Raw genomic sequence first — 16,678 nt, forward strand, 5'->3', positions numbered from 1 at the left:
TGAGTGCTTTTGGTGACAAGCCAACTACACTATGTGTGACTGTGTGAAAGCAAAGTCTTGCATCTTGCATCTTGCTCATCTCAATATCTGCGTTGCTGCTCGAGTCAACCTAAACTGCATGCTTTCCCGAATATTAGTGGGAGGACCACACAACATCGCTTGACTCCAAGTTTGCTTCGATATATGATAGTTATTATATCAACATTTGCACATAAAGTCATTTCCACCACCATTTCTCGAATTATTAATTTTACATGCCTTTTCCATCAGACCTGTCATTACATTTTTTATCCGACATACTTTACTCAAATACATTTGTAAATTTATTGGGGGGGGGGGGGGGGGCGTCATGTCCCCCCATCCCATGAGGCAATTTCGCCTGTGATAAATAGCATAACTTTATAACAATGTCTGAAGATAACAGAAAATAACTGTTTATGTGCAAATCAGTGTCGTGCTAGTGGTGCCATTCCATACGGCTTTGTCTGAAGAGATCTGACAATATTATTAGGCTATACAAGGATATTTTCATTTGCCATAATGAGCCACACTTATATAAAAGTTATATAAAATGTATGCCGGACATTGGAAACCGTAACACGATGAGCGCCATTTTGGTTCAGTAAACAATTCTACCGGCGGATGTTCTCTCCCAGAAGAGCGCCCTACTGCCTGCAGTTTCCTTTATCTTTCACAGTCATTTAGCGCCTTGTAAAATTGAGCAATGACCGCGTCTTTGGTTGTGCAGAGGTTAGCAGGAGTGTCCGGGGCGCTTGCTGTCACGGCTGGGGCATACGGAGCTCACGGTAGGATTTCACGTCTTCGTAATTGTGCGGGGCATAACAACCAGATTAAGTGATTGTGTAACGTTAGTGAACTTTAAAAGTTAGGCATGTTGTTGTGTATGCGCTGCAGGACAGGCTTATGTCACTCATTGGGCCATGTCACTAGTGCTAAATAATAATGTAATTAGCTATATGTAGCCTACAGTGTGCTTTCCGGCTGCAGTTTTCATGCTACTGTAAATGATGCACATTAACCGAATGAAAAGGTGTATATTGCAGGCTCCTGATGGCTAAACATAAAGTTACACAAATAGGCTTCACTGTTCTTGATATCACATGACATGACCACCTGTTTTGTGGTGCTGCTATTACTGTAGCTGTCCTGGCCCTTTACAATATCTCCTATTTGTTTATTTAGGTTTCAAAAACAAAGATCCAGGCGATTACTCGATCGTGGTAAGTGTTGTTTCATATGCTATTTAAGTAATAAGGCACAAGGGGGTGTGATATATGGCCAATATACCACGGCTAAGGGCTGTTATCTTGCACAACGCAACGCGGCCGTGGTAAATTGGTCATATCACACCCCCTCGTGCGTTATTAATGCTTAAAAAGCATTTGCTATTATAAACTGGTTACCAATGTAATTAGAGCAGTAAAAATAAATGTTTTGTCATACCTGTCATACAGTTGAAGTCAGAAGTTTACCTAAACCTTAGCCAAATACATTTTAAACTCTGTTTTTCACTATTCCTGACATTTAATCCTAGTAAAAATGTCCTGTTTTAGGTCAGTTAGGATCATCACTTTATTTTAAGAATGTGAAATGCCAGAATAATAGTAGAGTGATTTTATTTCAGCTTTAATTTCTTTCATCACTTTCTCTGTGGGTCGGACACTCAATTAGTATTTGGTAGCATTGCCTTTAAATTGTTTAACTTGGGTCAAATGTTTTGGGCAGTCTTCCCACAATAAGTTGGGTGAATTTTCACCCATTCCTCCTGCCGAGCTGGTGTAACTGAGTCAGGTTTGTAGTCCTTGCTAGCACACACTTTTTCAGTTCTGCCCACAAATTTTCTACAGGATTGAGGTCAGGGCTTTGTAATGGCCACTCCAATACCTTGACTTTGTTGTCCTTAAGCCATTTTGCCACAACTTTGGAAGTATGCTTGGGGTCATTGTCCATTTGTGACGAAACTTCAACTTCCTGACTGATGTCTTGAGATGTTGCTTCAATATATCCACATAATTTTCCATCCTCAGGATGCCATCTATTTTGTGAAGTGCACCAGTCCCTCCTGCAGCAAAGCACCCCCACAACATGATGCTGCCACCCCCGTGCTTCACGGTTGGGATGATGTTCTTCGGCTTGCAAGCCTCCCCCATTTTCCTCCAAACATAATGACGGTCATTATGGCCAAACAGTTCTATTTTTGTTTCATCAGACCAGAGGACATTTCTCCAAAAAGTACGATCTTTGTCCCCATGTGCAGTTGCAAACTGTAGTCTGGCTTTTTTATGGTGGTTTTGGAGCAGTGGCTTCTTTTTTTGCTGAGTGCCCTTTCAGGTTATGTCGATATAGGACTCGTTTTACTGGGGATATAGATACTTTTGTACCTGTTTCCTCCAGCATCTTCACAAGGTCCTTTGCTACGGGGGTGGCAGCATCATGTTGTGGGGGTGCCTTGCTGCAGGAAGTACTGGTGCACTTCACAAAATAGATGGCATCATGAGGGTGGAAAATCTGTCAAGAAGTTAAGCTTGGTCGCAAATGGGTCTTCCAAATGGACAATGACCCCAAGCATACTTACAAAGTTGTAGCAAAATGGCTTAAGGACAGCAAAGTCAAGGTATTGGAGTGGCCATCACAAAGCCCTGACCTCAACCCTATAGAAAATGTGTGGGCAGAACTGAAAAAGTGTGTGTGTGATCAGGGAGGCCTACAAACCTGACTCAATTATACCAGCTCTGTCAGGAGGAATGGGCCAAAATACACCCAACTTCTTGTGGGAAGCTTGTTGAAGGCTGCCCAAAATGTTTGACCCAAGTTAAACAATTTAAAGGCAATTCTACCAAATACTAATTGAGTGTATGTAAACTTCTGACCTACTGACCTAAGACAGGGAATTTGTAATAGGATTAAATGTCAGGTATTGTGAAAAACTGAGTTGAAATGTATTTGGCTAAGGTGTATGTAAACTTCCGACTTTACACACACACACACACACACACACACACACACACACACACACACACACCAGTCAAAACTTTGGACACATCTACTCAAGGGTTTTTCTTTATTCTTTTTTCTACATTGTAAAATAATAGTGAAGACATCAAAACTATGAAATAACACATTTTGAATAATGTAGTAAACACATTTTGAATAATGTAGTAACCAAAAAAAAGTGTTAAACAAATATATTTTAAATTCTTCAAAGTAGTCACCCTTTGCCTTGATGAAAGCTTTGCACTCCCCTGGCATTCTCTCAACCAGCTTCATGAGGTAGTCACCTGGAATGTATTTAAATTAACAGGTGTGTCTTGCTAAGTTAATTTGTGGAATTTCTTTCCTTCTTAAATGCGTTTGAGCCAATGTGTTGTGACAAGGTAGGGATGGTATACAGAATATAGCCCTATTTGGTAAAAGACCAAGTCCATATTATGGCAAGAACAGCTCAAATAAGCAAAGAGAAACGACAGTCCATCATTACTTTAAGACATGAAGGTCAGTCAATCTGGAAAATTAAGAACTTTGAAAGTTTCTTCAAGTGCAATTGCAAAAACCATCAAGTGCTATGATGAAACTGGCTCTCATGAGGACCACCACAGGAAAGGAAGACCCAGAGTAGAGGTCGACCGATTATGATTTTTCAATACCAATTTATTGGGGGTCCAAAAAAGCTGACACCGATTTTAAATAAATAAATAAATAATAATACAAAAAATATATATTTGTAATAATGACAATTACAACAATACTGAATGAACACTTATTTTAACTTAATATAATACATCAATAATATTAATTTAGCCTCGAATAAATAATTAAACATGTTCAATTTGTTTTAAATAATGCAAAAACAAAGTGTTGAAGAAAGTAAAAGTGCAATATGTGCCATGTCAGAAAGCTCACGTTTAAGTTCCTTGCTCAGAACATGAGAACATATGAAAGCTGGTGGTTCCTTTTAACATGAGTCTTCAATATTCCCAGGTAAGAAGTTTTAGGTTGTAGTTATTATAGGAATTATAGGACTTTCTCTCTATACCATTTGTATTTCATATACCTTTGACTATTATATGTTCTTATAGGCACTTTAGTATTACCAGTGTAACAGTATAGCTTCCATCCCTCTCCTCGCTCCTACCTGGGCTCGAACCAGGAACACATCGACAACAGCCACCCTTGAAGCAGCGTTACCCATGCAGAGCAAGGGGAACAACCACTCCAAGTCTCAGAGCGAGTGACGTTTGAAACGCTATTAGCGCGCACCCCGGTAACTAGCTAGCCATTTCACATCGGTTACACAAGCCTAATCTCGGGAGTTGATAGACTTGAAGTCATAAACAGTGCAACTCTTGAAGCACAGCGAAGAGTTGCTGGCAAAACGCACAAATGTGCTGTTTGAATGAAGGCTTATGAGCCTGCTGCTGCCTACCATCACTCAGTCAGACTGCTCTATCACATCAGACTTAGTTATAACATAGTAACACACAGAAATACGAGCCTTAGGTCATAAATATGGTCAAATCCGGAAACTATCATCTCGAAAACATGTTTATTCTTTCAGTGAAATATGGAACCGTTCCGTATTTTATCTAACGGGTGGCATCCCTAAGTCTAAATATTCCTGTTACATTGCACAGCCTTCAATGTTATGTCATAATTACGTACAATTCTGGCAAATTAGGCTACCAAACTGTTGCATATACACTGACTCTGCGTGCAATGAACGTAAGAGAAGTGACACAATTTCACCTGGTTAATATTGCCTGCTAACCTGGATTTCTTTTAACAAAATATACAGGTTTAAAAATATATACTTCTGTGTATTGATTTTAAGAAAGGCATTGATGTTTATGGTTAGGTACACATTGGAGCAACGATACGCACCGCATCGTTTATATGAAACGCAGGACACGCTAGATAAACTAGTAATATCATCAACCACGTGTAGTTAACTAGTGATTATGATTGATTGATTGATTGTTTTTTTATAAGATAAGTTTAATGCTAGCTAGCAACTTAACTTGGCTAACTGCATTCGGGTTACAGGCAGTCTCCTCGTGGAGTGCAATGTAATCAGGTGGTTAGAGCGTTGGACTAGTTAACTGTAAGGTTGCAAGATTGAATCGCTGAGCTGACAAGGTAAAAATCTGTTGTTCTGCCCCTGAACAAGGCAGTTAACCCACCGTTCCTAGACCGCCATTGAAAATAAGAATGTGTTCTTAACTGACTTGCCTAATTAAATAAAGATTAAATAAATAAAGAAAAAATTGGCCAAATCGGTGTCCAAATATACAGATTTCCTATTGTTATGAAAACTTAAAATCGGCCCTAATTAATCGGCCATTCCGATTTAATCGGTCGACCTCTAACCCAGAGTTACCTACCTCTGCTGCAGAGGATAAGTTCATTAGAGTTACTAGCCTCAGAAATTGCAGCCCAAATAGATGCTTCAGAGTTCAAATAACAGACACATCTCAACATCAACTGTTCAGAGGAGACTGTGTGAATCAGGCCTTCATGGTCAAAGAAACCACTAATATAGGACACCAAACATGAGAAATGGACATTAGACCAGTGGAAATCTGTCCTTTGGTCTGATGAGTCCAAATTTGAGGTTTTTGGTGTCTTTGTGAGATGCAGAGTAGGTGAATTGATGATCTCTGCATGTGTGGTTCCCACTGAAGTATGGAGGTGTGGGGGTGTTTTGCTGGTGGCACTGTCAGTGATTTATTTAGAATTCAAGGCACACTTAACCAGCATGGATACCACAGCATTCTGCAGAGATACGTCATCCCTTCCGGTTTGGGCTTAGTGGGACTATCATTTGTTTTTCAACAGGACAATGACCCAACACACCTCCAGGCTGTGTAATGGCTATTTGACCAAGAATGAGAGTGATGGAGTACTGCATCAGATGACCTGGCCTTCGCAATCACCTGACCTCAACCCAATTGCGATGGTTTGGGATGAGTCTACCGCCAAGTGAAGGTAAAGCAGCCAACAAGTGCTCAGCAAATGTGGGAACTCCTTCAAGACTGTTGGAAAAGCATTCCAGGTGAAGCTGGTTGAGAGAATGCCAAGAGTGCGTAAAGCTGTCAAAGCAAAAGGTGGCTACTTCAAAGAACATAAATCAAAAAAATCAAAAAATAATATATATATATTTTTTTGTTACTACATGATTCCGTATGTGTTATTTCATAGTTTCGATGTCTTTGCTATTATTCTAAAATGTAGAAAATAGTACAAATAAAGAAACATTTGAATGAGTAGGTGTGTCCAAACTTTTGACCAGTATTGTGTGTACACACACACACACACACACACACACACACACACACACACACACACAATTATAAAACAGGGAAGTTTGGGTACTTGATGCTGATTGGCTAGAACAGCATTCCAGCTGTGTTTGTCAGATGATATACCACAGGTATGATGCAAAAAGTTTATAAAGGCAATAAGGGGTTTGTGCAATATGGCCAATATACCACACTCCTTCTGGGCTTATTGCATTAAAATAACCAATATGAATATAATGCAAAGTTATACAACCCTGTCAACTTATTTGTCAGACAGTTCTGGTCTCTAATGTATCTACCTCTCCTCAGCTGTATGAGACGGCCAACAAGTACCACTTCTACCACAGCATAGCTCTGCTGGGGGCCTCTCGCTGTCGGAAACCTGCTGTGGTATGTACTGTATACCTCGCTCCAATTCTAATTACAGAATTAACTATCGAACTCTAGTGTTGTAACAGAACATACGGTGTCTTCAGAAAGTATTCCTACCCCTTTAGACTTATTCCACATGTTGTTGTCACAGTCTGAAATCAAAATGGATGAACCATCTACACACAATACCCAATAACGACAAAGTGGAAACATGTTTGTTGAAATTAAATCCAGAAATATTTACATAAGTATTCACACACGTTGGAATCACTTTTGGCAGTGATTACAGCTATGAGTCTGTCTGGATATGTCCAAGTGCAAGTAACTGGCAAGTAACTCCAGTGTATGTTTGGCCTTGTATTTTAGGTTGTCTTGCTGTGTGTGTCTGTAAGGAATGCAGAATGAACCAGGTTTTCCTCTAGGGTTTTGCTTGTGCTTAGCTATATTCCATTAGATTTTTATCCTAAAAAAAACTCCTTGCTGATGACGATCAGACCCATAACATGATGTAGCCACCACCATGCGTGAAAATATGGAGAGTGGTATTCAGTAATGTGTTGGATTTGCCCCAAACATAACACTTTGTATTCAGGACATAAAGTGAATTTCTTTGCCACATTTTTTGCAGTTTTACTTTTGTGCCTTTTTGCAACCAGGATACTTGTTTTAGAATATTTTTTATTCTGTACTCTGTAAAGGCTTCCTTTTCGTTCTGTCAGTTTGGTTAATATTGTAGATGAACTACAATGTCGATCCATCCTTAGTTTTTCCCTTTGACAGCCATGGAACTCTGTTTTTAAAGTCACCATTGGCCTCATGGTGAAATCCCTAAGTGGCTTCCTTCCTCTCTGGCAACTGAGTTAGGATGGACGTCTGTATCTTTGTAGTGACTGGGTGTATTGATACACCATCCAAAGCTATTTTCAACCCGTCTACCAATAGGTGCCCATCTTTGCGAGGCATTGGAAAACCTCTTTGGTTGAATCTGTTTGAAATTCACTGCTCGACTGAGGGACAGATAATTGTATGTGTGGGGTACAGAGATGAGGTAGTCGTTCAAAAAAATCATGTTAAACATTTCTTGCACACAGTGAGTCCATGCATCTGAACTTATTCAGGCTTGCCATAACAAAGGGGTTGAATACGTATTGACTCAAGACATTTCAGCTTTTCATTTCTAATTAGTAAAAATGTCTAAACAATTTCACATTGACATTATGGGGTATTGTGTGTAGGCCAGTGACCCAACATATACATGTTGTAACAACAAAGTGGAAAAAGTCAAGGGATGTGAATACTTTCTGAAGGCACAATAATTATGTATCTCTGTGGTTTATTATAATCCTCCGTCCGCATGTATTCTCCATTTTTGTTTGCATTAGTGATTTGATGTCCAAGTACATGTATTTTCAGATACTGTATGCCACATTCTGAGAAGGCTGTGTGTACGTCTTAAATGGTCAGCACACAGTCACTTTCCCCTCTTCTCTCTGCAGGCGGGCGCCCTCCTGGTAGTGGGCATGGGGGCGTTCTGTGGCGCCCTGTATCACCAAGCCCTGACGGAGAACCCTGTCCTGAGGAAACTGGCTCCTTACGGGGGCATGTTCCTGATCGCTGGCTGGCTGGCCATAGCCATCTGAACTCTGTCATTTTATCCACTGACCCCATACTTGGACCCTACTGGTGGTGAATGACCTTTCTCTACAGGACACAAACTGACTTATGTTCAGAGAAGAAGGGGCGTTGGTAAAATGTCACTTATCTATACCCTGCTGTTGTTCTGTCATGGGTGTAAAGAGAAGATAAGGTTGTGAGGGATCACTTTTGAAAATGTTGACGTACTTGTGACTTAAATTTCTCTTGTTTTTGTGTGTGGGTGTTAACGCACCCACGTTTCAGTTTGAATGGATCCAAAAGAGTAATGTATATTAATCCTTAATCATAAATAAACCTTTTGAAAAGAGTTGTCACTTCTCTGTAACCCCTTATTTGTTCCTACTGAGGAAGCCTTCTGATAGTGAATGTCTCTGGCCCATCAGCATTTAATCTTCTAAGTACCGGTGTACAGAGAACACGGAGTTCATTAACCACTGGCCTCACTTTAGCCGGGGCTACGTTCCTTCAAACCTATCTGTATTCAAATTGGAAGTGAAATCCATTGAAGCGCTAATTCCTTCCTTCATTCCATCCTCCCGTTTCCTGATTGTAGGCTGTGTGTGTGAAGGCCGTCTGCGCGAGGATCTTTTGAAAATTGCTTTATAAATCTCCAGGTCAATTTGCAGGGGGGTGGCTCGACGCTCATAAGCCAGCCGACTGACTCGGGAGTCCATTGAAAGTAGAAATCCTATTGACTAAAGCACATCCCAGTGAACTTTGATCACGACTCATAAAATGCTCATTAGAAGGCTGATTAGTGGGCTTTGGGGAAAACGGGGTCAGGCTATCAAACTGCGATTGTTATCTCTGGAATGGAAACACTGGTTACACAAGTTAGTTCATTTGGGCTCCTGAGACAAGGAGAGGAGGCAGGAAAATGTATGTACTGTTTGTGTGGGAGGGCTGCTGGAGGCTCATGTATGCGCATTTTAAGTTGATAATGTGAGATGGTGCCACGGACAAAGGAGAGAGATCTGCACCATCATAATGTGTTCAGAATCCATTCACACTCACCCAGCCACATCACATTGTGCCTGTTTCCCTCCACCTCCTGGTTGCTGACATTTTGGGCGTGCAGCGTTGGGACTACACACACACACTCCCAAACAGTCACTCATTACTGAAGCAGCACAGTGTCCCCTCGTTAGAATTGACAACCCTGATCACAACGTTCTGCTCCAATACGCTGTGTTTAAACTCCCTTTTTTTGGTTTCTCAATCTCTAGTCTCTCTTTCTCCCTCTCTCTCAGGCTGTGTCCCTCGCTCTTGGGCTCAGTCTCTCCCTCAGGGCCTGTGCTTCACACTTTCTCTTTTCTCTTTTGGTCTCTGTTCACTATCCCAGTCTTTGTTTTTGCAGGCCAAAGAAATCACTGGCCTATGAGGATTCACCCGGTGAGTTTATTGCCTCAGCAATAAACTCTGCCGTTTATTCTGTGTCCTCACTCTGCTTTTATTATCCTAATGTTGTGAGGCTGGGCACAGACTGTAAAGCAGGTTGCAATGCAATTAGCCCTTCGGCTAAGGGGTTAGGAATGGTGTTCTAGCTATAACTGGACCTCTCTGGTGTAGTGGGCGGGAGAGATTGTTAATTGTATCTCAAGGGAGTTTTGCTTCACAACCCTCTACTTTTGTTACACTGTAGAATGTATTAATTAGTTTAAAGTATATATTTTTTTGTTTCTCTCTCACACCACCAAACTCGGTTAGGTAATTACCTCAGAACTGGGCTGTGTCCCAAATGGCATATTCCCTGCATTGTGCACTATTTTTGACCATGGCCCTTAGTGCTTTTGTCAAAAGTAGGGCACTCTGAAGGGACTCTACGGCCAATTGATATCTTTTTTTTGGCATGCAGAACAAGCTTCTTTAGGGAGAGCTCTACGGCCAATTGATATCTTTTTTTTTTTTTTTTGAATTTTACCCCTTTTTCGTAGTATCCAATTGTTGTAGTAGCTACTATCTTGTCTCATCGCTACAACTCCCGTACGGGCTCGGGAGAGACGAAGGTTGAAAGTCATGCGTCCTCCGATACACAACCAACCAAGCCGCTGCACACAGCGCACATCCAACCCGGAAGCCAGCCGCACCAATGCGCCGGAGGAAACACCGTGCACCTGGCCACCTTGGCTAGCGTGCACTGCGCCCAGCCCGCCACAGGAGTCGCTGGTGCGCGATGAGACAAGGACACCCCTACCGACCAAGCCCTCCCTAACCCGGGCGACGCTAGGCCAATTGTGCGTCGCCCCACGGACCTCCCGGTTACGACAGAGCCTGGGCGCGAACCCAGGGCTCTGATGGCACAGCTGGCGCTGCAGTACAGCGCCCTTAACCACTGCGCCACCCGGGAGGCCGGCCAATTGATTTCTTGGTTGTGGTCAGAATGAGCGTGAAGCTGGGCTGGTGTAAGACTATCACTCACACAAATACAAATAGTCTGTCTGAATGCTGGTGGGACTGAGAGGAGAGAGAGACTGACGACTAGGTGGGAAGATGTGCTTCTCAGGATATTTTCCTCAATAAAAGTGTGAAATGAAACTATGCCTATACCACCCGACACGATTACCCAAAGCCTCTCTCTAATACATTGAACACACACTATACTATTGAGAGAGAACAGCAGCAACTAATCCTCTCTCTGAAGCATCAATTCACAGTACACAGCAGCCCACACATTGAAGCGGAATAAAATGTAATGGCTGTTCAAAGCTCTCACACCACTGCTCCCTCCTGACCTTTACAGACCCTTAAATGGTCAGCACTATCACACTTTCAGGTAGATCATCATCCCCTCACTTCAATGGGCACCGCGCCTCCGCATTAAACACTGGCCAAGTCCCAAATGACCTACATAGTGCGCTACTTTTGACCAGGACCCATAGGGTGCCATTGAGACTCAGCTACTGCCTCTTTCAGAGCAGCGCACACCTTTCTCTCTATCCCATTGTATTACTGCAATTGAGGCTTCTATACAGGTTAGACACACTGCATGTCAGGCTAAGAGGAGTATGTATGAAAATGCATATAAAAATACCCCCAGCAACCACCCAATGATTGCTACCTTTGATGGAATGACTGAGGCTGCAGAGTAATGTTGACAAATAAATAGACAGCATTCGCACAGAAATCGTATGTCATAGACATAAACTGTAGCTATAAGTGCTGCCCCTCTCTGCCCTGCACCTCTCTCTCTCTGTCTCTCTACCACTTTCCTCACTTTGTCTTTGATGAATTTGCTGATGGATAGAAGAATTTTGAGAAGTGGTTCAACAGATTCCAGTTCCTGGTTGGCTCTAGGTCCTCTCGAGTCTCTCCTCCATTACCTCCACTGGGCAAATTATCTGCATTGTCAGCCTCTCTCTGATATGGCTTCAAAGGAGGAGGTATTTCAAGGTGACACCGGCAAAGATGGGGTGATGGAGGAGAAACTGGCAATGGTTTGAAGATCTTTTGATCACTTTGCAAATCTCTCCCGTCCTGAAGAAAAAGGGCAAAGGAGGAGAGGAAAGAGTTCAGAAGCTGTGAGAGGCAGAGCATCTCGTTCTGCAAGGGGAGCCTGTGGTGTCCCTTTGTCTTTTAAAAGCAGAGGGCTAGCTCAGGCGCCATCTCGCCCCCTTGTTCTGCATACGAGTAGAGGTGTCACTTCACGTCAGCTGTATGGAAGCTTTATTTTGCATATTAATTTTTTTATTTAACCTTTATTTAACTAGGCAAGTCAGTTAAGAACACATTCTTGTTTACAATCATGGCCTACCAAACTCCTTCCGGCTTGGACGGGGGAATAAAAATATAGGACAAAACACACAATGACAAGAGACACCACAACACAACCTAAAGAGAGACCTAAGAAAACAACAGAAGGTAGAGACAACAATACATCATGCGTAGTAACCACAACTGTCAATAAGAGTGATTGGGTCTTTGAATGAAGAGATGGAGAAAAAAACTGTCCAGTTGGAGTGTTTTTTTTGCAGCTTGTTCCAGTCACTAGCTGCACCGAACTGAAAAGAGGAGGGACCCAGGGATGTGTGTGCTTTGGGGACCTTTAACAGAATGTGACTGGCAGAACAGGTGTTGTATGTGGAGGAAGAGGGCTGCAGTAGGTATCTCCGATAGGGGGCAGTGAGGCCTCAGAAGGTTTTATAAATAAGCATCAACTTATGGGTCTTGCAACGAGTTTACAGAGATGACTTGTTTACAGAGGAGTATAGAGTGCAGTGATGTGTCCTATAAGGAGCACTGGTGGCAAATCTGATGGCCGAATGGTAAAGAACATGATCTATAATGATCTATCTATAAATGATGTCTCCGTAATCTAGCATGGGTAGGATGGTCATCTGAATCAGGGTAGCTGGGGTGAAAGAGGAGTGGTTACGATAGAGGAAACCAAGTCTAGATTTAACCTTAGCCTGCAGCTTTGATGTGTGCTGAGAGAAAGACAGTGTACCGTCCAGCCATACTCCCAAGTCCTTGTATGGGGTGACTACCACAAGCTCTAAACCCTCAGAGGTAGTAATCACACCAGTGGGGAGAGGGGCATTCTTCTTCCTTTGTTTTGGAGGTGTTCAGAACAAGGTTAAGGACAGAGAAAGCTTGTTGGACACTAAGAAAGCTTTGTTGTAGAGTGTTTAACACAAAATCCAGGAAGGGGCCAGCTGAGTATAAGACTATCATCCAACTGCTTGAGCTATGTTGTTGATGTAAGTTGAGAAGAAAGTGGGGCCTAGGGTCAAGCCTTGGGGTACTTCCTTGGTAACAGGCAGTGGCTGAGACAGCAGATGTTCTGACTTTATACACTGACCTCTTTGAGAGAGGTAGTTAGCAAACCAGGCCAAAGACCCCTCAGAGACCCCAACACTCCTTAGCCGGCCACACGAATGGATTGGTCTAGCGTATCAAAAGCTTTGGCCAAGTCAATAAAAATATCAGCACAACATTGCTTAGAATCAAGGGCAATGGTGACATCATTGAGGACCTTTGAGGTTGCAGTGACACATCCATAACATGAGTGAAACCAGATTGCATACCAGAGAGAATAGTATAGACATCAGGAAAGCCAGTCAGTTGATTATTGACTGTTGAAGTTTTTCCAACACTTTTGATAAACAGGGCAAAATAGAAAGGGGCCACCTTGATCTCCCCCTTTAAATAAAGAACGCAGAGCTGCCTTACAAGCAATGGGAACCTCCCCAGAGAGGTGAGACAGGCTAAAAAGGTCAGAGATTGGCTTGGCGATGATAGGGACTGTAACCTTAAAGAAGAAAGGGTCAAAACCCTCCGATCCAGATGGTTTCTTGGGGTCAAGTTTAAGGAGCTCCTTTTGCACCTCAGACTCAGTGACTGCCTGCAAGGAGAAAGTTTGTAGCTGGACAGAGGAAAAAGAGGGAGAAGCATCAGGGCTAGTCTCATAAGAAGGGGTGGGAGATGAGGAAATGTTGGACGGGCAAGGAGGTATGGCTGAGTCAAATAGGAATCCTGACATAATGAGGTGGTGATTAAAGAGCTCAGCCACGTGCTCCGTGTCAGTAACAACCACATCATCAATATTAAGGGTCATGGGCAGCTGTGAGGAGGAAGACTTATTCTTTAACCGTTTTCCAGAACTTCTTAGGGTTAGACCCACAGAAAGAGAACGGCTCCTTAAAGTAACTAACTTTGGCCTTCCGGATAGCCTGAGTGCACTTATTTCTCATTTTCCTGAATGAGAGCCAGTCAGGCTCGGCACATGCATACTCAGGCTATCGCCAAATGGAATTCTTCAGGTGGGTTAACTCAGATCACAGTCGAACCAGGCGCTGAACCTGTTTTTAATTCTAATTTTGGGGGTAATTCTAATTCTAATTCTAATGTGGGGGTGTTTGTTAACAATACCCCTGAAAATGTAAAAAAAAGAAAGTCCAAGCATCTTTGACAGAGCTAATTCTATACCAATTTACAGAGGCCAGGTCATGAAGGACGGCTTGCTCATTAAAGTTTTTTAGCAAGAATCTTTGACAAATCAGGATAGATTGTTTTACTGATTAGCCATTACGAACACAGGTTTTAAAACAGTGATCACTAAGGTCATTACAGGAATCACCAGACTGATACATGTCAGGATTATTTGTGAGGATAGCATTAAAGAGAGTAGCATTTTCTGGGTATTTGGAGTCATACCTTGTGGGATTGGTAAAAATCTGAAAAAGAGAGAGAGTCCCATTGTTTTAGGACTTGGTCATGTGGTTTAAGCATGTCCCGGTTTACGTCACCCAGCAGAACAAATTCAGACTTAGTGTAAGGGGCCAGGAGAGAGTTTAGGGCAGGTAGGGTACAGGCCAGTACTGATGGTGGACAATAACACCCAGCAACAGTCAACAAAGAACAATTTGAAAGTCTAATGCTTAAAACCAGCAAATCCAATTGTTTGGGGACAGACTTGGTGGAGACAACCGAGCACCGAAGGTGTTCCTTGGTCAAGATTGCTACTCCACCACCTTTGGAAGATCTGTCTTGCTGAAAAAGTTATAACCAGTGTTCAAAACACTTTCTTAATCACGTCTCAGTAATGACCAACACATCTGGATTGGAGCTGTGAGCCCACACTTTCAATTGATACATTTTAGGTAATTAGCTTCTAGTGTTCTAATGTGCAGGAAACCCAGGCTTTTACGAGAGTAGAAATCAATTAAGCAGATATCAGAGCACAAGTCACAATTGAGCACAAGTCAGAATATCATCAGCAGTAATACAATCAGGGCACGGCAGAGGACACAGAGAGCTCTGCAGTGTTCATTTTTTTTATGAAATTTGAATGTGCATCAGCAGCAAGATCATATTGTATAGCAATTTCAACAGGTAACATGAGTACCAAGCAGGTGAGATGTGGTTAGAATAGGATGGGAGGCCAAGAGTCTGTGTAACCAATAGAGTGTCCCGAGTGTGGGAACAAACCGTCTGTTCTATGGTCAAGTAAACAAGCAAGTTCATAGTCAACAAGGCACACAGGAGACATGAGGCAAATCGCATAAAGCTCAAGAAAAAAATATAACGACTTGGGGTTAGCCATTGTAAGTTCAAAGAGTCACTCGACCCCAACAGTGCTTGTGTGCTGGAGGCGAGCGAAAGCTCGGGAGAGAGGGGGTAATGTGATGGGGGTACCTGTACCAGACAGGGGGAGACAGGCCAGGGCAGACCGTGAACAGATCGCCAGGTGAAATCCAAGCTGCAGTGCAGCAGGCAATGGAAGTAGGTGTCAAACCCACTTGGGAGAAGCTTTTCTTCGGGAGGCAGATTCCTTGTAGAAAATCCCAGCTAGCTAGCTAACGTAGCTGGCAAGTCTCTGTCCACCATTTTTTTTCACATGGAAAAGTAGGTTGTTAGCTAGCTATATCTCTTCAGCTTCGGTGAATGTCCTTTATGACATCCAAACAAGGTTTGGACAACAGTCCTGTGGCTGTTGTATTTTGGAGACTGCGAGGAGGATGTTTTCTGATGTGATCAAAGCAACAATATTGTTTTCTTATTGAGGTAATTTACAACTGAAGTGTCCTGGCTGCATATCAGTTCAAAATAGAGATGAATCCAGGGGTTACTATATTGTAATGACCTCTGCACAGAGGGAGGGGGCTTCAACGGCCTCTGCATTTGGGTGGGGGAGGCTGTGAAATTATCCTGCCATTGTTGGGCTCAAGGGCTTTGACACCTCTCACTTCAAACCTAAGTGCTAATTGAAGTTGCAGTCAGATCTGTTCTGTCCTAGCAAGCTTGGTAGCCTTAACTTAGCATTCAGCCCTTATAAAGTAAAATATATAATTGTAATGTATTTTTCTGCTTGGCTTTAAAAGTAGCTTCAGAGTAAACATTACTCACTCAGTTCCAAGTTGAATGGTGTTTTCAGGTTTCTGTTGTGCTTCTTTTGCTGGTCGTTGGTTTGCCAGAGCATTTGCTGTATTGACATTGGAATTATCATGTAAATTATAGTCCTATTAATTGCATGCAAATGCTTTATAATCATGTTAACCACCATGTTCTATTGGGAAATAATCATCTTGATTTTTAATTGTATTAGATTTATTTTTAATCGCATTAGACTCCAACAGATTTGATAATCATAGTACCCTATCAAATCTCTGACCAGGGCTGTGCTGCACTGTCCTTATCTCAAGTGATCCACGTTACAAGTAGTCCAGGGTTTCCCAATCCCCCAGCACTACACAGCTGTTTCAGATAACCAACTCATCCACCAAGCTTTGATTATTTTAATCAGCTTGTGTAGTGCTAGTGTAAAAAACAAAACGTGCACCCAGGTGGGGCCTCAGGACCGAGCATCGGGAAAACCTGCAGTAAACTACAGTGAC

General features: G+C 42.4%; 1 protein-coding gene across 1 annotated transcript; it reads left to right on the forward strand.

The window, feature by feature from the left end:
- The first annotated feature begins 213 nt into the window (after positions 1-213).
- LOC110531663 (transmembrane protein 256) lies at positions 214-8,652 on the forward strand. Its single transcript, XM_021614981.3, has 4 exons — positions 214-806; positions 1,204-1,241; positions 6,627-6,707; positions 8,186-8,652. Exons 1-4 carry the CDS (start codon positions 725-727, stop codon positions 8,327-8,329), a joined length of 345 nt encoding a protein of 114 aa, XP_021470656.1. The 5' UTR covers positions 214-724; the 3' UTR covers positions 8,330-8,652.
- Positions 8,653-16,678: the final 8,026 nt, after the last annotated feature.

This window comes from Oncorhynchus mykiss, chromosome 9 (genome assembly GCF_057628025.1).
Source record: "Oncorhynchus mykiss isolate SJ-2025 chromosome 9, ASM5762802v1, whole genome shotgun sequence".
NCBI classification, from domain to species: domain Eukaryota; kingdom Metazoa; phylum Chordata; class Actinopteri; order Salmoniformes; family Salmonidae; genus Oncorhynchus; species Oncorhynchus mykiss.

Excerpts from the sequence above, each read along its gene's own strand:
- LOC110531663 (XM_021614981.3), top strand. The coding sequence starts at position 725 with ATGACCGCGTCTTTGGTTGTGCAGAGGTTAGCAGGAGTGTCCGGGGCG. Across the intron at positions 807-1,203 it reads TGGGGCATACGGAGCTCACG|GTTTCAAAAACAAAGATCCA; the intron begins GTAGGATTTCAC and ends TTGTTTATTTAG. Across the intron at positions 6,708-8,185 it reads GCTGTCGGAAACCTGCTGTG|GCGGGCGCCCTCCTGGTAGT; the intron begins GTATGTACTGTA and ends TTCTCTCTGCAG.